The 24,084-nt window shown below is 41.8% G+C and overlaps 1 protein-coding gene and 1 long non-coding RNA gene across 4 annotated transcripts; one reads left to right on the top strand and one right to left on the bottom strand.

Annotated features, from left to right (window-relative positions):
• Positions 1–1,464: 1,464 nt before the first annotated feature.
• PFN2 (profilin 2) lies at positions 1,465–9,166 on the bottom strand. Of its 2 annotated transcripts, none has more exons than XM_038415183.2 (3): positions 8,480–9,166; positions 5,870–6,062; positions 1,465–3,495 (listed from the first exon to the last, which is right to left on the bottom strand). In XM_038415183.2, the coding sequence occupies exons 1-3, from the start codon at positions 8,609–8,611 to the stop codon at positions 3,398–3,400; spliced, it is 423 nt and encodes a 140-aa protein (XP_038271111.1). In that variant the 5' UTR covers positions 8,612–9,166; the 3' UTR covers positions 1,465–3,397. The 2 variants fall into 2 exon arrangements, with proteins under 2 accessions (XP_038271111.1, XP_043347606.1); XM_043491671.1 differs by having other exon boundaries at positions 1,465–3,186; positions 8,480–9,086.
• LOC119860958 lies at positions 7,158–22,565 on the top strand. Of its 2 annotated transcripts, none has more exons than XR_006273997.1 (2): positions 7,158–7,265; positions 22,297–22,565. It is a non-coding gene; the product is annotated as an uncharacterized LOC119860958 (long non-coding RNA). The 2 variants fall into 2 exon arrangements; XR_006273996.1 differs by lacking the exon at positions 7,158–7,265 and adding an exon at positions 19,110–19,502.
• Positions 22,566–24,084: the final 1,519 nt, after the last annotated feature.

Genomic DNA, 24,084 nt, shown 5'->3' with positions numbered 1-24,084 from the left:
ACTTTACAGCACTGCAACTTTCTCTTTCAGGGGTGTGAAAAAACATCCCCCTGAGCACAGCTAGTTACAGCGCTGTAAAGCGCCAGTGTAAACAGTTCCCCAGAATGGCTCCCTGCGCTCTAAGCTAATCCCTTCGTGGAGGTGGAATACCAGGAGCGCTGGGAGAGCGCTCTCCCAGCGCTGGTGCATGACCACACTCGCACTTCAAAGCGCTGCTGCGGGAGCGCTCCTGCGGCAGCGCTTTAAAGTTTGAGTGTAGCCACGCCCAAAGACTGAACGGGAGGGGGAAGATGAAGACAACTAGTGGGACAGGACAGATGAGATTTTTCCAAGCACAGTTTAAGAGGAACTATCTGGAATTTTAGGGCTTATCTATACTGGCAATTTACAGCACTGCAACTTTCTTGCTCAGGGGTATGAAAAAACACACCTCTGAGTGCAGCAAGTTTCAGCGTTGTAAAGCACCAGTGCTGGGAGTCATGCTCTCAGGATTGGTAGCTACACCTCTCATGGAGGTGGTTGTTTTTAAAAAAAGAGTGCTGGGAGAGCTCTCTCCCAGCGCTCTGCCAAGACCACACAAGCCATGTTAAAGTGCTGCCGTGTTTAGACTAACCTTAGCGTTGCCAGTTTAGACTAGCCCTGAGTTAAGATTAGGGTCTCATGGTTTGCCTTTGTTTCCTTCCTTGGATAGGTGTAGCCTAGTGAAAGAGAAGTTAAGTTTCAAGTGAACTTGCACAGACAATTCCTATATCCTCAAAGTGTACCATGTTTAGAAGTAGCCATCACGCCCGCTACCAATATAGCTGGTGTCCTGAGGACTGGCTGGCAGAATTTGTGCATGGTCATCAGTCAAGATCATCTGAAAGACTTGCAGGGTTTGAAGCTGGTTAACTAGCTGGATGCTAAACTGTTTAACATGTTTTCTCCAAGAGCAGTGTGGATTTATATAAAGAGGGTTAGCTCTTATACTAATGGAAACACTAGTACAGCACTGGTCACATCCAGCCTATTTTAAAGGAGTGTAGGTTACAAAAAGCATTCATTGCATTCACATACCATTGAGGAGGCTTGGGTAGAGAATGTTTAAACAGCATCCCTAACGGTAAAGAGAAACTGCCATGGGATTTGCTGGATTTGAGAAGTCAATAACACTAGTTTCCCTTAGTAAAAGTATCCCCTTCTGCCATACAAGACTTAAAAGAAGCAAACATGAAGACTATTAGAGCTCCTGCTATGACTTAAGCTCGATAAGCGGTTAAGTCAATTTAGTGTTCTAAAACAGTCATTTTTACAGCAAAAGGACTAGTACATCAGTACAGTAATGCTGTTCCACAAGTTTACAATCCCTGCAGAGCTGAATTACATTTTGAGACGCACACAAATACGAAGTTAGTGTAGTAAGCTACACGATGAAGTATATTGCTTCAGAAAAGTCTGGTGCATAAAAAAGTTACAAGAGTCTGATTTTATTTGGTTGGAATAAATTTATTTCGTCTGTAAACAAGGTGTTTAATAGTTATGGCATTTTTTGAAATGCATATTAAATCAGATGAGTTAGACTGTATCCCAGATGTAAAAGTGCAGGGAAAGAAATGGACAAATCAGCAACAAGAATTTGTTTAAATCTGTACATTATCCACAAGGCCCAAATAATAGAAGCAAATACTAGAATGTCCCTAAAGTAGTGCCATTCAAAAGAAATCCTTATAGTCAGTTAAAATCCATCTCACAATAGCAACAGTTCTTTTTTTTTTTTTTTAAACAATAGTATGGCACAGAATACATATTAAAAAATTCATCACAAGACAGCCAAGTCAGTTATTCCAACCAATACCATCTCCCATTTATTCTTTTGTATACAGAGTTCTGCAGTTCTCTTTAAATGGACATACAAGTTAGTACCGTGCTTGAATGGACAGTTTGGTTACACATTTTAGATGACTAGTGCACGAGACAGTTTACTCCACAATTTCTGCAGTAAGGGTGTGGCAGGCCAGATGACTATTTCAAATTTGAAATGGTATCATTTTAACAATTTTAAGCTTATGAACTACCACCCCTCACACAAACATTGGTATTAGCGTAGTACGTTTCTTTACATTATCAGTTAGCTCCGACAGAAAGACTGGAGTATAGGCTACCAGTATATAGCTGAAGGTGGCAGTTTTCCACAATGACCCTGTAGTTTCATATAAAACCCCAAGCTGCAAATTAAAAATTGGTCCTATGAAAAACTGAAATCGGACACACTCCAGATGGTTATGTTGAGATATCTAATGTCCATAATGGCAGCTTTTTATAATTCAACTACAGAACTGGAGCTGGCAAAAAAAAAAGTGCCTGAGCTATTGCAATGATGGAATGTCCCTAGGTATTCATTCAGGACAGCGGTTGTAAGATCATGAAGAAAATGCATCTACACTTTTTGATAGTTTTGCAGTTGCACCCATTAAGCAGCGTGTGCTTCAGACACTATGAAGAGTTTTGTAAGTTTACAGTGAAGTGCAACAACAAAACTAATGAAACACAATAGCTTTTGAGCGCAAATTAGTTAAACAAACCAGGCACTGTATAAAAATAGGTGGAAGCAAACAAAATGTGGATGAAAGAGTGGACAGGGAGAGAAGTAAAGATATGCATGCACTTCCCCCCCCAACCATGCTCTACAAAAGGAAGACTAAATGAGCTGTGTAATTGCTCAAAGTGCTGAAGAGACACTGATCAAATTAGATTGTACAATCGGCACCTTGTGTTTAGTGTTTAAATTGTTTTAGTTGTCAATATCGTATTAATTGCTAAGACAAAACAAAGCCTAGACTTGGCATTCTCCCCCTCCTAAAACATTTTTCAAGGTATCATGCATATCATTTTTATGCTGCGAAAATGGTGCCAGATATGGGACTTGGTTACATACAGTGGTTAACATACAAATGAACACGAGGGTAACTGGAATCATGATATTAGAAAAAACGGATAAATAAAAAAAAACCCAAAAAACATAAAACAACTACCATCTACAGTCTGGTAGCACTGTGAACATAACTGGTTGGTGATGAAGACAGTTGCTAGGTGATGGGGAGAGGCTGCTTAGATGTCAGACCTCCTCAAGGTATAAAGCCAGTTCATATGCTTTCTTGTTCAGTGTCCCTCCATGGACACCTTCCTTTCCCATAACTATAACCAATGCTGGAGTACACAATGAAACAAAACAGAAATGAACAGAATTAAAGAAAAAAAGAACACCTTTCCCCACCAACAAAGGGATACAAAGGAGACACAGGTTCATACCCCATCATCCTGCATTGCTAATAAAGTTTCCAGAATGTAAGGTTTAAAGCTCACTGCCAGGAAAGTTTAATAGCAATTTCCCCCTAATACTTAACAGTCTGCCTAGCAACTAGAACCCAGAGTCTCTCAAGTATTTTGCCATTGAGTATGCCTTCTTATTCAATCCGCCTCCATGGACCCCTTCTTTGCCCATTACAAAGACCAAGACTGAAAGAGAAAAGAAAAAAAAAAAAGAGGTTTTAAAGGAGTGTGTTAGACAAGGAAATAATGCAAGTTTTAATCAGATATTGCAATAAGTATACCAATTCAAGTTTTAATATTTGGATATTAAGTTGGCTTTACAAGAGCTTTCTAAAGTATAGATGTAGACAGGGTTGGGGGAGAGTATCCTCTGACTTCAGAGATGGAGAAGTTGTGTGCTAGCCATAAGACTTTGCAAAAAACCTGAATATATGCTGTAACTGCCATTTTAAAGATAAAATGTATCATGGTGCAAGTTATCATCTGACCTCTCTTACCAGGAAACCCTGGGTACATCGTATAAAGTAGACAATGTGAAGATGTTAAAAAGGAGAAAGGTAGCAATGTCAGTACACATAGGAGATTCTAGTATTTTTAGACTAGAGATTAAGTTAAGAGTGGTAACGGGTACATTGCAACTTTACCAGGTGTGTTTTGTTTGGAAGTTTATTGGTAAACTTTAAGTAACTTAAGTAGAAGTCTGTGTTTATGACACTAGTGTAAAGTAAAGCAACAACGCAGTTCTGGGTGAAATGTTGAGTGCCTCCTTCCATTATAGTGCAATTAGATTTTTGTATGGAATAAAGTAATTCTGAGCTGATTTTAAATCTAGTTTCCCCTTCCACCCCCACAGTAAATTGACTACAAAAATAACAATGTTGCTTTACTGGGAAGAGTTTCCTACAGAACTATAGTCAATAGAACATTACATGCCATGAGGCTTTATATGCTAACTGCCACCAGATGTCACTAGAAGAGAGTACATGTAAACTTGGAAGGATTAGATTTTTTTTTAAGTAAATGTTGGTAAATATCTATTTCACCATCCACAAAAGCCAGTGAAATACTATTTCCATCAATAAATGAATGAAATTTACAGATAGACAAAGTAAGAAATATTATTTGAGACTGAATTAGGAGTTTGATAGGAGAATATTTACTTTGTATATTTTGATGTGATGTTGACAATTTGTTTTAACATTTATAATATTAATTTTTTGAATCTACTATTAAATAATTCTGTCTCCCCCCATTGTGCGGCCCTCCCATAATTTTACACAACTGAACATTTAAATCAATAATTGAAAAAAAATGCTTCAAAGTAAACACTGAAATTATAAAAAATAAAAATCAAATTATGCCAAGCATAACTACATGTTACGAATTTTGCTTCACAAGAACACTGGCTCATTTTAATTGTGCTTTGAATTAGGAATGGTGAGACAGGAATCACTGTAATATAGATACATTGTGCCTACATGTGGGTATACAGCAGAACATCACGAAGACCAGATCATAAGGGGACATATCTTAAATAATGTAAACTTCAAAATAACTATAGCAAGCAATTATCTAGATAGTGATACTATTTTCCTTATAAGGAAAGGAAGAAAATTAGTTATAGTCACTGCCCAAGCAGCACAGAAATCTTTACCTATTCCATTTGACCATATTCTTAAAATACATGCAACATCTCCACAGCCTATTTAAAAACACACAATACAGCAGTGTCTCTGTAGCTATATTTTGTTTATACATTGACCTTGGTCCCTAACATACTCATCTACAACAGCTAACAACAGAATGCCTAGATAATGTCTTGGATGTCCTCATGTTGCTTGTACCCAGTGTTTTGAGAGAAGTTTCTTTTGGAATGGAGTCTAGCTCCTTCCAAGTAGGGTGTATTTTATAGAAGCTTAGATGAAATGCACAAGTAGTTAGACAAGCTTTATAATAAATAGCCTGCAGCTACCCAATTGGACCGAGTTCATTCATTGCCCCAGAATCAGACTTCCAAGGTTCTCAACAGAAAATTGTTAAGAGTTAGTGTAAAACTTATGATTCAAACTAGGTAGTTCCATACAAGAAATTCAAGTCTTTGTGGAAGAAATTTTAATAGAAGTCACTTTAGAGCAAATTTGTGTTGAACAAGATATTTCAATAGGATGTAATAACATTGACCATCATTATGACACTATGCTTTGGACTCCAAACATTTTAACTGCAATATACCTAGTGCAAATGAGTGACAGACTACATTTAATCCAACTGATACACAGGCTACACTAGCTTGTTAAAAACTGTAGGCACAAGAAACCATTTGGTAAAGACAGTTAAGTGCCCAACTGTGGTCATTCATCTAGGACTGCTAGATACGGATCTAGTCCTGGAAAATAGAGACAGACCACAATTACACCAAGATTGCATTGTGGAAATTAAAAAAAAATATTTTTATGTAGATTAAAAGTAAGTAATTTAATGATTAGAGCTCAGTTTTGAAGGTTGCATTCTTGTTTTGATAAATTTAAATTTTTTGAAGAAAAAAAAAGTTACAGCTTACCTCGACCAGCTCTGCCTACTGCAACATTGTATGTTGGCTCGCCACCATAACTCTTTGTCCTGATGTCCATTGTGCATTCACTATCAACATACAGGCTATCTCTGATCACAGAGCACTTCTTTGCACCAAGAGTCAGACCGTTGGTGAAGAAACCCTCTCGGTCTTTTCCTACAATCATATCTATTTCTATGGGCTGTCAAAAAAGAAATTCAGTGTTACACAGCAAGCTCTCACAACTACCTTTCACAGAAGATATTGGATTTCATGTACTTTAAATGAAGTAGCTTACAGGTTAATTTCCACTCAAAAGAGACTTGTCTTAGGAAAACTTGAGTGTCCCTTTCAAATCTTTTTGCTGGTGACAAGACTCTGGAATTGAGTGTTTTGTTATTCAGAGATATATTTTAATTAATTTAGTACCATTTTAAGTGAACACAAGTGCTACTTTGAGATATTTCAAATATTATAGACAGTTATAGATTAAGTCTGCAAGACTGATAAGGCCTAGAAGTTAGATTCCAGTAAGTCTTCCTTTTGAAGAAGGGAATGTGATGTCATCAGGCATTTTGCTAACCACATGGCCATTTATTTTAATAAGTGAATGAATCAGACTTTTGTTAATTGATAATGAGGTATCAAAAAGGCCTTCAGGACCGCATCTAGATAACTATGATGCAGGTGTTCCCCAGTGCCATTTGCCTCTTTAACAACAAGTGGTGGGATATTAAACTCCTTCCAGATCAGCTGCCACAGGTCTCTGAAAGGCTAAACAACAACTATATTTCTAATACAAACTGTAGCCAAATTGATGATGCACAACAATGTTCAGCTGTGCCCTTTTCTAGGCAAGGAATGTTACATAATATCATGCCTAAGTTTCAATGACTCAGACAGTAAACTCGGATACATAAAGCCATAGCTCCAGTAAACGCACAAGTCTCACAGTACCCTAAAAAGTGGGGGAGGGGATCACAATGCTAAAGAGACCCCTCTGTGCAGAGGGAAATCGTGTTGTCTAGTCCCTACAGGAGCCCAAGATAGGTTGCATTTAGAAAAGGTTCAGGCTACGTTAGCCCCCCACGCTGTTTGCCCACAAAGTCTGTGCCCCCTTCCTTAGGGGAGTCTCCCTGCAGCACTGCTTTCAGGTTGGAGGAGGAGGTGAGGGTGGGGTGAAGGCAAGACAGGAGCAATGTGCTTCCTAACCGTAAGAAAGCAAGTAAGGAGATGGAAGGCGTTACCCTCCAGAATTGCACAGTCATAGCAGGCCCTGGCCATTTCCAATCACACACCGGGACTCTGCAAGGCCACATCTTAGCAAGGTATAAAGATACCTAGGGGAGGGGACTCAGTCAGCAACTGGAAATCCTCAGGGCACCACTTATTTACCCATCTTCAGGTAAGGCAAGGCTGGTTGCAGGGCTGGTTTCCCCAGCAAGCAATGGCCTGTATGGCTACTCCCCACTGACATCACATCCTATGAAGGGGTATGATGAGGAGGGGGTACTGCTGTGGCCATGCAATGAGATCACTTAACTGTGGAGGTGGGGGCAGAAAGCTTTTATGCAGGACAGCAGTCTTTGCATACCAAGGCTACCAGCAAAGACGGGCCTAAGGAAAGAAAGGAGAACTTGCAAGCACAGGAGCCACATGGTGGTGGTGGTGGGGGGGGAATCCAACATGACGTCACCGCTTAGCCAAACCTTCCTCTCCCTAGAGAAAGCAGTAACCCCAAATTCCCGTGCAGAAGACAGAGACCTAGAGGATGGATTTGCAGGGGAAAGGCACGTTTTGCTGCAGACTGATGCACATCAGGACACAAGGCTCTAATCAAAACATGCAATTTCACCACCACCCACAAATATCGATATGGCCTAAAAGGGCTCCCAGTCTAAACAAGTCTTCCCTGATCCGTAAAGGGTTCCCGAACCCTTCCCCTGGGAGCACGGCCCTTCCCCTGGGGGATCTGAGCGGGGGGTGGGAAGGGGGCTGGGCTGCAGGAACGGGGATGATCAATACCTCTGAGGAGGACAGACGGGGAGGAAAGGACAGAGAGGAGAAGAAGGGGAGGGGGGAGAGAAATCAATGGCAGTGCGCCATCTTGGAGATGAAAAACATGTAGCCAGCGGCGAGGATTCACGAAAACCTCCTACGCCGGGTACGCAAGTCTGTCCGCAGCAACGCGGCCCTGGGCGCGGGGAACCCTACGCCAAGTCTCTCCGGTGCCCGGCCTTTCTCTCCTCCTCCCTCCGCCGCATTGCCGGCTCCGGCTTAGCCCGGGCCGCAGGCGGGGGTGGTGAGGCGCAGGCCGCCGTCGAGAGCCGGGCCCGGCGCGCTGCCCTCGCCCAGCGCTCACATAACGGTCCCCGCTGACCGGGAAAGCGGCAGATAAAACCCCTCACGCGGCCCCGGGGGGGGGGGAGCGAGAGCTGCGGGTACAGCTGGCGGGGGCGGGACCCCCACTGGCGCTGGGCTGCAGCCCGCGGGCGCCAGGAGCCCACGGCGGCTCTTTGCTGCCTCCCCCAGCGGCTCTCGCTCCGCGGGCCCCGGGCTAGGGGCTAGAGCCGGGCCGGGCGGGAGGCTCGCAGGCGGCGCGGGGGCCGCGGCCCTTACCGTGATGTTCTGGAAGATGCCCCCGGCCGTGGCGGCCCAGACGTACTTGGCGTCGCAGTAGCCGACAATGGCGGCCTCCTGGCAGCAGCCATCGCACATCAGGTTGTCCACGTAGCTCTGCCAGCCGGCCATCGTCTTCGCCTGGCGCAGTCGGGCGGAGGAGCGGAGGGCGGCGGCGGCGGCGGCGGTCTCACAGGCGCGCGCGAAGCGGCAGCCGAGCCCTGCAGCGAGCAGCGCGCGCCCGGCCACGGGGAGAGGAGAGGGGGCGGGGCCGCCACCGCCGCGCTGCTGCTGCTGCTGCTGCTGCTGCCGCCGCCCCTCCCCCTCCGCCGCGACTCTCCGAGCCGCCGCAGCAAGAACAGCGGACTGCGGAGGGGTGGGTGGAGAACGCGGAGCCGCCGCGCGGATCCTTCCGCCGCGCGACGGCGCGGGCGGAGGGATATGTTGGAGCGGCTGGGAGCCAAAGCGGCGGCGGCGGCGGCGGCGGCTGCGCTGGGGGATGCGGCGGTGGCGACTCGTGGCAGCCGCCTGCAACGCCCGGGAGTGGGGGGCGCCCGTCCCCGCGTGCGCGCTTCGCCAGTGGGGCCTGCCTGGCCCCGCTCCCACGGCCCCTGAGCAGCCCGCCCAGCCTGCAGGGGCGTGGAAGACAGTCACTGCGGGTGATGGCTCGGATCGCCCCCCGCCCCGGGCAGTGGTTTCCACTCTCCCCCTGCACGGGGTGGTAGATGGCGAGCCTGGCGCCTGGGTGGCGAACGGGTGGCAAAGGAGGAGAGAAGAGCCTTTTTGTTGGCACTGATTGCGGACCTTGGGGGGTTGCTGTGAGGTGTCTCTCTGTGGGAGAGCTCAGCCTTGCCCGGGGGGGCAGCAGGGATCGCGTTATCTTTGCTACCGGTCAGACCTTTCAGACTGGACAACAAACCTGCCTGAAATCCCAAACATGCTTCTTGGGATTATGGACCAGATTCTTGTTTCAGCTGTTAACCTCGTGCGTACGAGTAACCCAGAGGATTTACAGCAGTGTAACAGCGCATAATTTAACCTCTATCTGCAGTCATTGAGGGAAAGTAGACCATTATTAGGTAAACTGTGAATGAAGTAATTGCAAGCTCAAGACACTTGCAGTGATGATCGCTGCATATTACGGAGTAAACTGGTTTTAACATAAAATGTGGGGGCTGAAGTTCTGTCTCAACTTTCGCCTGTTATCACAAAACCAAAGGATGTGTAAGTGGATTACATGTAAGGATGATGAAAGCTAAATTATTACCGTTATATTTATCTGAGGTTGCTTGTTTCTTATCTTAGTCTTTTGGAAAACTCAACTCTTTGTCTAGGTGAGATTTCAAAAAGTATATTTTATGCCATAAGAAACGTTGAGGAAACATTTTATTTGGAAACATGCATATTATAGAGTCGTGTACCCACTCCAGAGCTAAGGTTTCAACTGAGTTTGTATTATAAGATCAATTTTTGCTATCATCCTCAAATAAAGTAGTATTCCCTTTACAACTTATAGGTTAGAGCTGGAGCAGAGGTACAATTTTTCTATCAAATTTGAAGTGAATTAGGCAAGAGGATCTGTGGAATATTATTGATACTTTTGGTAGAAAAGTGTGGAAGTCTCAGGACAACTTTATCCTTGTGAAACATGCAGCAGTGCTCTTCTATGGAGATGGTGCTCAGTTCTGAAATTTTCCTAGATGAGGTGATGGAAACAGGGCAGCAGGCAGAGACAGAAGCACAGCAACAGCTAAAGGGTGCCCAGAAAAGCAGAAATAAGCACATAGTCAGCAATCCACAGCCCCATCAGACAGCAGAACACAGGAGGGTGCCTGAGCCACACATCATGGCTGAGCTGAATCCTAAAGGACATCTGAGCCCCATCAAGCAGGAGTAACCAACTTTGCCAACATATTTGCCACTGATCAGTGGAATTAACTCAAGCAAAGGCAGATTAATCTCCTGTTGATATAGTAAGATATATGTGTTGACCCTGACCATATATCAAAATGATGGGATCCCCATTTTGTTACACTAACATCTGTTTTAATATTTTCCCTTTGTGATGTTATAAAGGGCAAATTCAGGTTCCTGCTGAGTTTCTGTGGGAGAAGTAGTTTCTTCACTGTGTTCCTGAAAACTTCAGGAATGTTGAGATGGACTGAACAACTGTTCCATCTGGTTTAGATTTCTAATTTTGGTGAGCTTCCTTTAAGATAGGATGACTTTGCTTCCTTGCATCCGATGAAGTGAGCTGTAGCTCACGAAAGCTTATGCTCTAATAAATTTGTTAGTCTCTAAGGTGCCACAAGTACTCCTTTTCTTTTTGCTTCCTTGGTATTTGTTAGGACTTTTAGGTGTAATGGGGATTAAGTGGGTATGAGATTGCTTTTTATGTAATTTATGATGAAGCTGTGATTCAAAAAATAGGGATTATGCTGGCTGTAGCCTCTTTCAGATTCCTTCTTTGACTCACCTTTATCAAGGTCAGAAATGTAATAACTGAATTCCGCCTGTCAAAAATGATCAAAACCTTGATGCGCTCTGTGATAGATAACCTGAACAATAGTGAATCCCATGGAAGCTGAAATTTTTGTTGCTGTGCGGAATAAAAGGAGCTCTGGATTTGTTGTAAGCATATGGATTAAATTCCATTTTAGACATTTATGGAGAGAGCTTATTTTGCTTCTTATATTTCAAATCACAACCATTTTATTTCTAAACAATCTTTCCCCACTGAATTTTCCTCAGCTGAGAGCTGTTTGTCTTGTGTATTTTCAAACCAGCTATGGAGCCAAAAATGCCTGCATGTTCCTGCATTTTCTGATGAATGAAGGGATCTAAATTTCCTTTTGGATTTTTTAAATTTATTTATGCTATTTGTTGGTGTTTGGATTTTTATTCCTGAGTCCATCCTGGGGGAAGGAGGAAGGGGAAAGGACTGTGTCTTTTCTGTTTGATAGAATCCTTCAATTTGGGGAGGTAGAAGCTGTCATTCAGGAACAGAGCCCCATCCTGTCCAGGCAGAAGTCTTTCGTGCTTGATGTTAGGGCTGTTGGGCTCATTTTCTGGAGCTGGACCAAGGTGTGATTTTCTGCAGCCCAGGTGACTAGAAGCAGATGAGATTCCAGATTGCTTCCTTTTAGCAACTTAAACACAGAAGTGGGCATTTTCTTACCCTTTTAGGCATGGGCCAGATTAGCTAAGCTTTGATTTACCTTCTCAATGGGATATACATCATCATCATCATCCTTTGAGTGGTTAGAGGTGGGCTTCACATAGATAGAGGGCTGCCTGGTGCACACACTGGGGTGGTTGTAGTATGAATAGAAACCTCAGATTCCAAGGGTGTTAGTAAAGAACTACAGCATGAACCTCTGACCTGGAACTCCCTCACTTTATTAGGGCCAGATATGTTCAAAACAAACTTCTCTTGAACAGGTTTCAGAGTAGCAGCCGTGTTAGTCTGTATTCGCAAAAAGAAAAGGAGTACTTGTGGCACCTTAGAGACTAACAAATTTATTAGAGCATAAGCTTTCGTGAGCTACAGCTCACTTGCATCCGATGAAGTGCGCTGTAGCTCACGAAAGCTTATGCTCTAATAAATTTGTTAGTCTCTAAGGTGCCACAAGTACTCCTTCTCTTGAACAGGAAGACCAAGAACTCTATCAGCTAATAAAATTTATCTCCACAGTGGTCTGAACCAGAGCATTGGCACCTAACATCCTCTTGTGGTTCAGTCTATGTAGAGGCCCAGCTGTCATTGCCAGGTAGGAGACAGGTTGGGCTCAAGGGAGCCACTGCTACTTTGACAGCCATCGGGGTGCCTCTTTGGCTAGAGATGCGGAAATTCAGCCACACTGACATTTTTGCTCTAAAAGGATATACAGTATTTTCTCAAAGGGCATTATATTTTTTGAGGTATTTGACAAGAATAATCCCTGCTGGTGTGTCCATGAAGGAGACTCTCACGAAAAGCACTTAGTCTTCACTGCCCTTCCTCTCAGAGGCATGACATATTGGCTCAATGACGCATGGTGGCTGAGGTCCAGAGGGGCTCTTGGTGACTGACAGCTCAGTCTGTCTCATCCCCTAATGTCCATAAGTACTGGACCATATGGAGAATGTTAAAATTCCAGTGACAATTAGAATATTACCAATCTTGTCATTAAAACTAGCTGTTTGTAACTTCATGTATTTCTTCATTGATGGACCAAATACTATTTCAGTAGGGTTACATAGGGATGTAAAGGAGTGCAGAATTTGGCTACTACTTATTGTTGTAGCACTTCATATTTTCAAAGCACCACATTCCACAGTTACCAGCTCAGATACCAAGGTGATGGAGGTCCAGGGAAGAGCATGAACCTGAGCTCTCCAAAGCTCTGTAACAGTTGTGTCATCACAGTTATGTGTGGTATCATCACATATCAGTGTATGAGAAGGGAGCGCAACTGAACATCAACAAAACAATGACACTGACTATACACAAAGTGCAGTCAAATATACAAAGTAAATTAATAGGAAACAAAACTAATGCTTCACCTTCCCCCAGTTATTTCAGTTTTTGTAATCTAAGGTAACTGTAGTAGGTACAGAATTTTCACATAGAAATATGATTTTCAAATTGATGGTGCCCCTGTATTTCGCAAATGAAAGCGTAAACTCTGCAGAAACCACAGATATAAGAAGTCTATGGGGATACCGTGAAACTACAGAAAGCGGGAAATCCCACACTTGTGGATTTCTAGTGCCTTGACTATTGCTATTCATTTTAAACACATTTAAACCAACAAATCTTGTTTGATGCATTATTCTCTTCCAGTTGGCAATTAAACTTAGTCATTTCATGTGTTACTTTTAATACTTCCTTTGTAAACCACATTGTGTTTCCTGTGACAATCTGTGTGCTTTACCACAAGTGCTTTCGGAAGCAGAGAGGGTGAAACTGATTTACTGCTTCTGTGAATTAACAGGTTTCAGAGTAGCAGCCGTGTTAGTCTGTATTCGCAAAAAGAAAAGGAGTACTAGTGGCACCTTAGAGACTAACAAATTTATTAGAGCATAAGCTTTCGTGAGCTACAGCTCACTTCATCGTCCAAATGCATCCGATGAAGTGAGCTGTAGCTCACGAAAGCTTATGCTCTAATAAATTTGTTAGTCTCTAAGGTGCCATAAGTACTCCTTTTCTTTTTATGAATTAACAGTTTCAGTTGTGGTGAATAAAACCCCAGGAACAAGAAAAATGCCACCAGATTCTAAGGGCTTGTCTATACAATGTGGCAATGCGCACTACAGACCAATTAACATACAATATATTGGTACACTTTAGAAATCACACCCCATAGTATAGATTACCCCACCATGTAGATAAACCCTAAGCTTTTGTTTAACCTCCCTTCCCCCTGCCACCACCAAACCCTAAGTTTCTAGCCCTCTTGGTTATGAAGTTAACCTTCCAAATACGAAGAAATGGTAAGTCGCTGCAGAGATGTCTTCCTGAGTCTACAGAGAGCCTGAAACAATGACTCTGAGGTATGAACTTCCCCACTCTGATCAGCCACCTGTGGGAGACTTTACATGTCATTACTATTTCATCACAGATTATTTTAGTGGCTGGAATGGGGAAGGTAGTGAGAGTGAATCTCTGGGGTAAAAAGTGAGTTGCTGCAGGTAAGGAAATGCAGAGAAAGAAGCGAGGATACACACACAAATAGAAGAGGAGGATAGAATACAGAAGAAGATGCAGAAGGGCAGACAGAACAGGGATCTTGCATGGAAGCATATTTTCCCATTGAGTGTTGCTCAACATGACTTAACTGATAACAGTTCTGTTATTTGTGTAAGCCTCCCATTGACATCAGTGAGAACTTAAAGAGAACTGTTTTTGACTTGTCTAAGGCTTCATTTCTATTTTCTATGAAAGTCCACTGGCATTTTAAATGGAGCTTTCAAATGGTCCATTATGTTTTGCAGTTTTTATGCCACTTTGGTATATGTAAATGGAAACAGTATCACGTTCTGAGTGCAGTGCTCTATCATCAGACCACTGTGTCACTCTTCCAGGTTTAATGTTGATCAAAATATCAGCAGCATCTTTCTGGCAGATCATAGGCTTGTCATAGTCTATGTCCGGCTTTGGTCTTCTGAGTCATGTCATGTTCCTATTATTAAGTTGACAGGACTGTGTTTTTCTTTTTGACATTTACTTTATGTGATCTTATTAGACTGTTGGCTGCTGCTCATTCCTTTTACTGTCTGCTGGATAGTCTGCCAGTGAACTTAGTTTTTTTTAGAACTTTATTGCATTTTATTTTCTGTATAAATCTCTTAGCCAAAATATCTATAAATCTGACTGTTTTGGTCATTTCCTTTGCTAATAGTAAAATATTCTGCTGTTAGTCCTGCCACTTCTTAATACTTGTTAAATTGTTATAGGATTTTTGGATTATAGAACTGTATCGATATTTATCTCTTTTTATAAAATTGCCAAGCACAAGTCTTTGTTAAGATGGATTTAAGGCTGCATTTTAGAAATTCAAGAAATTTAATTCCCAAACAAAAGCACTAACTTGAACTCAAATAACAACCATAACATAAGAATGATTTCTACCACCGCTGCCAAATGCGGGGTATCTTAAGAAGAGGGATGAACCAATTTGTGAAAAACAATTCTATCTAGAATCATCTACATACAATCACCAAAGAAGAAATATTAAATCAGACAATGAATGCTAGTTAGAAAAGGCATCCGTTTTAAATCCTACTACGACTGAATTGAAGTGTAGCAGCAACAATGGTGAGGATGAAAGGAAACTGTAAGAAAACACAAACATAGAGGAACAGGGAAAAGATGAATGGAAGAAAAGAGGAAAAAATGGCATAACAACATGTGTCCATTTCTCTAATATTTTCTAGTTATTTTTATTTGTACTGTCCCACTGAAACTCAGGAAACAGAAGACTTTATCTTATTTAAACCTCACAAAATTATCCATAATGAAAAAATAGCATACAGAAAAACATATGGATAAGTATTTCAACACAGTATAATTGATTAATCAAGTAATTCTACCTTGGTTCCTATTGTTCAGACATTTCTTCTTAGACCCAGATTCAGGTACTCGGATACTTATTTTAGTAGTACCTTCCCCCACAGATTGTCCCACTAATCACAAAGTACATTATTAATCAACATGAGCAAGGGTTAGCAGAATCAGTTTTTTACAGTCTTAGGCCTTGTCTTCATGTAAAGAAGAAGTGCTGTAGCCACTTTAATGAGGATAATACTATGACAATGGGAGAGCTTCTCCCATCAGTGTAGTTAATCCACCTCCCCGAGAGGCGGTAGCATTGTCTACATGGGAGGTTAGGTCGGTATAATTACATTGCTCAGCAGTCTAGATTTTTACACCCCTGAGCAATGTAGTTAGACTGATATAGGTCTGTAGCATAGATCTGGCCTGAGGTTGTATACTCCTCAAAGCAGGGACCATGTTTACTTCACTTTGTACCACCTGGTATGGTCCTAGTTGGGGGGTCTCTTGTCAGGGCACTACTGTATGATAAGAATAATCTTCTAGTTATGGCTCTGTTCACACTCCCATCCCTCCTCCTAAATTCTTCTTCCAGAAATTTGAGGTGCACTGAGTGAGCAGATTTTATTTAGAGCTAAATGATCCTATGGATCCTTTCTCCTTCATTGCACACTTTATAAAGTCTGCGTCTGTCCATTTGCACTTTTGTGATTTGAACTAATATACACTATCTAGAGCGTGTATTTTCCAGTGCATGTTTGGATGTGCAGAGTATGAGGGAGGAGGGATCTGCAGCAGCCTATCTTTGCTCTGAAAAATGCTAAAAACACACACTAAAGGCTCCTAACTCCTTTATATCAAAACTAAATGTCACTGGAATGCTCAAAGGCATTTCTCCTTGATGAAGGCTATCTCTGTGCTAAATTTCAGCTTTCTACATCGTTGTTGCAGCACTGCTTTAAAAAAAAAAAGCAAACCAAACACTATTAGGTTCAACTAATGGAGTTTCCTACTCATTCTTTCATTAGGGCATATTTGCCTCTCCTGTGAAAGAAGGTTCTGATTCCACTTCACACCAATTTCCCAATTCCCCTTTGATTTTTGGGGGAATTCAGGCAGCAAGGGGTTTCTGTACAGATATCATTTACCTTCACAGTGTTTCCTAACTCCATCAGCACCTGCACAATTTGAAAAGGGGTGCACCTGTTGAACTCGGCTATTAGGATTCCCATTATTGCAGCCGTCCTTGAAAGTCCTCGTAAATGGGGTTTCAACAGTGCAGAACTGAAAGAATCCAGAGGAACTCAGTTGCAGAGTAGAACATGGAGTCCACATTTTTTTGTCTATTTGAGAATCTGACATATATATTTTTCCACTAGAATCTTAACCGTTTTCTGCTATACAAATTTTATTACTGCAATGGAAGACTCGAGCTGTAATGGCTGTGATGTCTAACATGTCTCTTGTGGTAAAGCCATTAACAGGCACACTTTTAGTGATTAGGACTGGAAGAACTTCGAGGGGGAGGGAGGCACAAACACTAGTTGGATGTTTCTGTGTACATTGGTTCCATAGCCATCCATCAAGCAAAATAGTGGTAAACTCTATTGACTGTTTATAATCTGAGTCAAATGTTACTAGAAGTATAAGGAAAGCAACTCTAGCTTTGTGCATATTGTCTTACATTGTAACATTTAAGCTAAGTTTTCCTTTTAAAATATATTCTAGTATATCCATTTTAGTGATAATTGTACTGTATAAAAATCAGGATAGAGCAATGTTGCAAACAGCAAGGGCCTAATCCTTTAAAAACAATTGACATTCTATATTCTAGGTGTGGACTGGTTGAGTGGGTTGGAATGTGCACTGCCTGAGCATTTGATCTGAAAGGCAATTGAAGTGTTGTACTGACATTCTATAGCTTGGAGGGACCATGTAGGCAAATGTGGAGGTGTATCTCAAAAATCAAACATCGGCATGGGATTTTCTGAGATGTTAGTCAATTAAAAAGCTATTCCCTCATCCCATTTTATTTGAGGAAATACCACAGTTCACACTCACGTTATTTCTTCTGTCCATAACATCTCCCTGTCTCCCAAATATGGAATTTTGCTCTTCTTTTGTGTTTCTGTGACCTTCCAATTAAATAAGACACTTTTAAAGGAAAAGTTATTTAGTTGTGTGAATAATTAACATATAGGACCCCATTCTCCAAGCTGATGCAAGATTTTTAACGCCATGGGCCTTGGTAGTCACTCCTGATTTACAATGGTGTAAAAGAATAATGACATCCATTAATTGCTGTCTGGGAAAACTTTTCCATTAAAATAGTAATGTACAAACTTTTATGAAATCTATTATTTTAGAAAACTTTGGTATAAATAAACCTATATATAGTACTTTGAGGTATTTCCCCATTTTTGAGGTATTTCATTTTTAATAATTAAGGGCTTGGCTACACTTGCAAGTTACAGCGCAATAAAGCAGCCTCGGCCGCACTAGCTCACTACCCATCCACACTGGGAATGCACATAGAACGCTCTGACTCCGCGGCTACAGCGCTGTTGATACTCCACCTCGGCGAATGGAATAACATTTGCTGCGCCCTCGCTGGAGCGCCGCCTGCATGAACGAGGTGTTGCTTTACTGAGCTCTGATCAGCCTCCGGAAACATCCCATAATCCCCTTAAGTCAAGTGGCCACACTTGTCATTGTTTGGAATCAGCTGTAGGAATGCGGAAATGCCCTTTGAAAGCTCCGTTTCTGACAGCCGGCTGCTTATCTGCTCTGAGATAAAGCAAGCCATTAGTGTGGAATTCTGTGTGTGAGAGAGGGAGGTGAGGGGGGTTTGCTGCTGTCTAAACTTACAAGACAGTATGCTGACATGCTCTCTCCCCCCAACATACACACAACACACTCCCTGTCACACTTCACCCCATTTCCCCCCCCCCATTTGAAAAGCACGTTGCAGCCACTTGCATGCTGGGATAGCTGCCCATAATGCTCCGTTCCCAATGCCACTGCAAGTGCCGCAAATGTGGCTACGCCAGTGTGCTTGAAGCTGTCATTATGGACAGACTGCAGTGCTTTCCCTACTGTGCTCTATGAAGGCTGGTTTAACTCCAAGCGCTCTACATCTTCAAGTGTAGCCATGCCCGAACTGAGTTAACCATTGTATAAATGATTTTCCACTGAATGCATCTGATGAAGTGAGCTGTAGCTCACGAAAGCTTATGCTCAAATAAATTTGTTAGTCTCTAAGGTGCCACAAGTACTCCTTTTCTTTTTGCAAATAGAGACTAACATGGCTGCTACTCTGAAACCTGTTACTATATGTAAGTAACAGCTTGAGCTTTAAGATTAACTGATCCAAGCTATTTTTTTTATTTTAATAAATCTCAAAGAACAAAGGCTTTGTATAGAAAAATGTGGAATGTGTTATGAAGTGTGCAAAAAGCATTTCCAGATAATGTTTAATTATATTTTTTAAAACTATGATTAAGTCTATCATTGAAATATTTTCAGTAGTAGTCAACACAATACCTTTTGCTTGGCAGCATGCATGTTTTATAAAACACTTAAAATGGCAAGATCCCTTTCAAAACTAAAATAGCCATTTTAATTACTTTTTTTGTAATTAGCAGCTTGAAATACTTTCCATTAAAAGAAAAGGGAAAATTAACGAAGTGCACATATAATCGTATCCAAACCTTTGGATTTTTAACCAACGGATGTGAAGAGAGGTGTGTGCACGCACATGCGCATTCGTTCATTGTGCTCAGTTCTTTGATTTGGGCCAGATCCTGTTCTCATTTCTTCCCTTGCAACCTCACTGACATCACTAGAGGTGTATGAGAGGAATTGAGGACCAAGCAGAGGCCCTGCCAGCATTGGGATCAGAACCACACTAGCTAGAATTGTGATAAAAACAGAATATTTCTAGCAGAATTCTGGCATTTTTCCCCTGCGAACCCACGGACGCGGCAGGTAAACAAACTGGCCCAGCCTGCCAGGGGCTTTCCCCGCACAAGCGGCGGAACAAGTTTGGGAACCACTGCCTTAGAGCATTGATAGGATGGTTTAGCTCGCACAAACTGCAGGGGGGAAAATGCTTATCGTTGCCATCTTGGTATTCTATAGACTACTGCATTAAAAAACAACAAAACGACAACAAAATTGTTGTGTTTAAAATTGCAAAGTCAACACTCAAAAGTTAGGAAATGCAAGAAATAATGTTGCCTGTGCAACCTTTATTATACCCAAGCTATCATACAGGCTTTAATTACATGTTCACGTACTTTTGTCTTAAAATACTTTATTTTTGTTTCTTTATGGCTTGTTTATTTACAGACACTCATCTCATTTTGATTTGGGATAAGATTGTATGGTAAACCACTGTGTGGAGTTGCTATGCTAACTCGTGGTAAAGGAAGTTTTGTTGGGGTAAAGACTCCATGGGTGTCGCCCTTTTGTTTGCTTTGGTCTTCTATAGTGACTTTAGGCAAATCACTCAAGCCCAAAGTATCTACTAATTTTAAATTTTTGGATGCTCAACTTGAGACACCTAGGGCCTGATTTTTAAGAGTATGTCTAGCTCTTTCTTACTTCAGTAGGAATTGTAGGTGTTCAAAATGAGGCTTAAAATGTCTCATGTGTGACACCTAAAATTAACATTGAAAATGTTGGCCTTAGCCTCTCAGTCGTTTAATTTTGAGTACATTATCCTTAGAAACAATGGATCAATAGATACAAGCCATAATTTTATAGCTGCTTATAGTTTTTGTACTCTTCACTTTGCCAGCATCCTTTGACAGGCTGTACGTCAGGAGCATGAACTCTAGGTTAGGAATTGTCGAACCCTAGGTCCCAACCTGGGACTCTAGGTACTACACTGTATTATATGGCTCTGAGTCTAACCACCCATTGCCCAGCCTTCCTAGCACCCTCCCAAACTGTGACTGCTCTAGCCAGTGGTGTAGCTGGGGGGGGAGCGGCCACTCCCCCATTGAGCACAAGTGGCGCCTTGTCAATTTCTTGGCGCCTTTTAAATTTTTCCCTATTGAGGGAACGGGGGGAGTGACCCAAAAAGAAGGCGCCACCTGCTGCGGTGTTTTTACTCACCCAGCGCCACTCTGGGTCTGCGGTGGGACCTTCATTCGCTCCAGCTCTGCAGCGGCGGGATCCTCAGTGCCGAAGACACCCGAAGTGAGTGAGGGCCGGCCGCCAGAGCGCCACTGGGTGAGTAAAAGCGCTGCAGTGGGTGGCGCCTTCTTTTTGGATTGCTCCCCCTGTTCCCTCCACCTGGCTACGCAGCTGGATCTAGCCCTTTGTCAATGGGGCAATGTGGGAAATCTTGATTGTCCAGAGGACAAAAAGTTGACCGATAGAATTGTGGGATACTTTTGCTGGACTCCCAGAGCACAAGTCCAGTGGGGCTGTGTCTACATTTCAAAGCAAGAGGGCTTGGACCTGGGGTCCCACTTTGACTAAGGCTTAGATCTTCCACCCCTGTGAGGTGCTGGGAGCCAAGTCCTGAGTTAGGACAATTTGCATATAGATGGAAGGGGGTTAGAATTGAGCCTGGGCTCACACCCTGGGCTTACATTGCAGCGTAGACATAACCTTTTGTTACAAGATGTGTTTTGTTGCATATGTTTCCCTGTGGCACATAGAAGATAGTCTAGCCAAAACCACTGTCCAGTCACTGAGATATTGAAATGTTTAATTTGCTTCCATATAGTGCTTCTGTACCATTTTATTAGATAGTTAAATATAGTAAGTCAGGAAATCTATACTTGCGAGAAACCACAAGGCATATTATCCTGCAGCCAGTGCAAAGCAGATCATAACAACAAAGATCACATTAGATCTCTGCTGTGCAGAGCATCCTCAGCCCCTACTGAATTTAACAGGTGGTGAGACCACTCAGCATCTTGCAGGATGGGGCATCTCTTTAGAAAACTGCATAAATGCAGGTCTTGCTAGAAAGGTACTATCATGGTTTCTGTGTCTCATACAGGCAGGATTTTACTGTGCTGTGAAACTTTTCCAGAAGCCATGTTGTTGTGTAGAAAATGCATAAACAATACTGCAGAAAGCATCGTTTGTACACCAGTTTTATAGCATGGTTAGGAGTTGGCAGTACCATCTCAGGAACCAGTGTAAGCAACTTTCTAGGACGGATTGTTTCAGAACTGTATTCTAGAGAGATGCTAGCATGGTTTCTTTGGAACCTTGGCCAAAGTTTCATGGCCATTTTGAGAATATTGCCTGTCTGAGAATATTACTGCTATCCATGAGTGACATTAGCACGGGCTTCAATAGAAGCATAGTCTCCCCTTCCAAACAAATTAAAATGTCACCCTCGCACATTCAAGTGGTGAGAAGCAATAAGCAAATGGAAATGGGTGACGATTCAAATCCTCAGCTTGATTTGGGGGAAGCAGTAAGGACATTAAGGCTACTTGGAGATGCCCCACCTACAAGGTATATAGTAAGGGTATATTTTCATTTATATATTTTTCTATTTATAAAGATAGAATATGAAGCTATTAAGCATAAATGCACTGCGTTGAGCATCTCTAGAACACTTGGAACTTATCCTCTTCCGAGGTACATGGGCATCACTCCATTGAAATTAATGGAGCTACCTCTCTTTTACACCATCTGATAATCTGGCCTTTAAAATTTACATTCTTATATAGATATCACATAAGAACTCAAACTTAAATGATGGTACAGTAAACTGATGAACTAACTTTTCTTTTACTTTCTCTTTTAGGTTCTCTTATTGTCTCATATACCAATTAATGTGGCTGGACTACACTTCTCATCTAGCAAATGGACCACAAGATACTTACCTGACATTTTCAAAGAGAGCCACATAATTCCCACTGACCACAGAAAGTTGAAAATTTACTCTAAATGTGGAGGTTAGGATTCAAGTTAATTTTAACATTCAAATGAGCAGTTGAGGCCTTTGAGGTATGCCCATCACTAATCAATACCCTTACTGGTAGGAGAAAATAAATGGGATCAGGAGTTTCAGTCGCAAAAAAGCTTAACACTCAAAAAAGTATTAAGTCATTAAGTACATGACTCAGGGACCAATACAGGATATTAAAATATAGTTCTGTATTCTCCATTGTTTTGCCCAGTCCAATTGTAATTGCCCCAAGTATGTCGTTTCCACCATTTCACTTGAGAAATTACTCTAATCTACTAGATCTTAGGTACGAATTGTCTTCTGATATTCGTCCTTTGCTTTTGCTTAATTTCATTGCATGCCCCTAGCTATACTACCTTTGGCCATTCTCATCAAGGTAATGGAGATGGGAGATATTTGTATGGAGTAAAAAAAATTTTCTGAATTTGAGAGCGCAGTTGAGGTGCTAAAGTGAGGCAATTAGATTGGGTGGGAGAAGGGCTAAGGACAATTTTGGGTGGGAGGGCATGAGTCCTGCCAAAGGGAAGAGCTAATTTAACAACTGCAGATACTGATTCACTTTTATAAGCTATTTACACATGGTTAATGGTCTTTATTTTATTCTGATCTATTTGATACTGTTACTGAGTAGTGGTTCCAGCTGCCATTGTTCATTCATTTATAATCAGTATAAAATAGGATCAGACCCTTAATTCTTTAGAATATAATGCCAAGAGCAATCATTCCCCAAAATTTTTACACAGGGAAATGCTCCCCTGCTGCCCACTTCCATTTCCTGCTCTTTAAAAGGGCAAAGCTGGAGTAGTTTAGCAACATCAACAAAGGGGAAAAAAAGGCTTGTTTTTACTATACCATCTCCCACCCTCCAATGTTAGTCTAAAACAATACAATTAAAAGCAACCTTGTTAGAATATAAAACTCATACAGAAATGCTTTCACTTCAGGTCATTTTCCTATAGCATTTGGTCTGGCTGGCTGTTGTAAGTTGCTATATCCAATTTTACAGAAAGTGTTACTGGAAATACTTGTGTTCAAGTTACTATACACAAATGCATTAAATTGAGTTACACAAATAAAACTCCTAAAAAATTCTAAACATAGGTTTTATTTTCTAGTGCATAAAATAAAGTTTTGAAAAGTTTAAATATTTCTTTGATAAGGGAAAGAGAAGAATCAAAGGGTACCTAATACCCTGGTTTTTATTATTTTGTTGTTTGATATGTTTATCAGAATATTTAAAACTATCTCAAGACCATAATCAGAAATTTAGAATATAGTGACAATAGGGTCCCTTTCTGTTCCCACTGACTTCAGTAGGGATAGAATTTGGTCTTGTGCTTACATAAGAATTACTGTCTTGTGCTAATATATTTACATGCAACAGTAAGGCCATTTTAAAAAATAATATAGGGAGTGTGGATTTGTGGTGACAGAATGTAAACTGGATTCTGATCCTAGCACTGATGCTAACCCGGCAACAGATTACCATTAGTCCCTCTTGACTTCAGTGGGGTGCCATGCAAGTCCAGTCATAGCATACATTGAAGGATCAAAGCAAGTCCACTTAGGGCCCAATCTAGCACCATTGAAGACAATGGAAAGACACCTTTAGACTGAAGCAGA

The sequence above is a fragment of the Dermochelys coriacea genome, chromosome 9 (genome assembly GCF_009764565.3).
Source record: "Dermochelys coriacea isolate rDerCor1 chromosome 9, rDerCor1.pri.v4, whole genome shotgun sequence".
Lineage (NCBI taxonomy): Eukaryota > Metazoa > Chordata > Testudines > Dermochelyidae > Dermochelys > Dermochelys coriacea.
The sequence above is the reverse complement of the archived record's forward strand: the minus strand, read 5'-3'. Positions and strand labels throughout refer to the sequence as shown.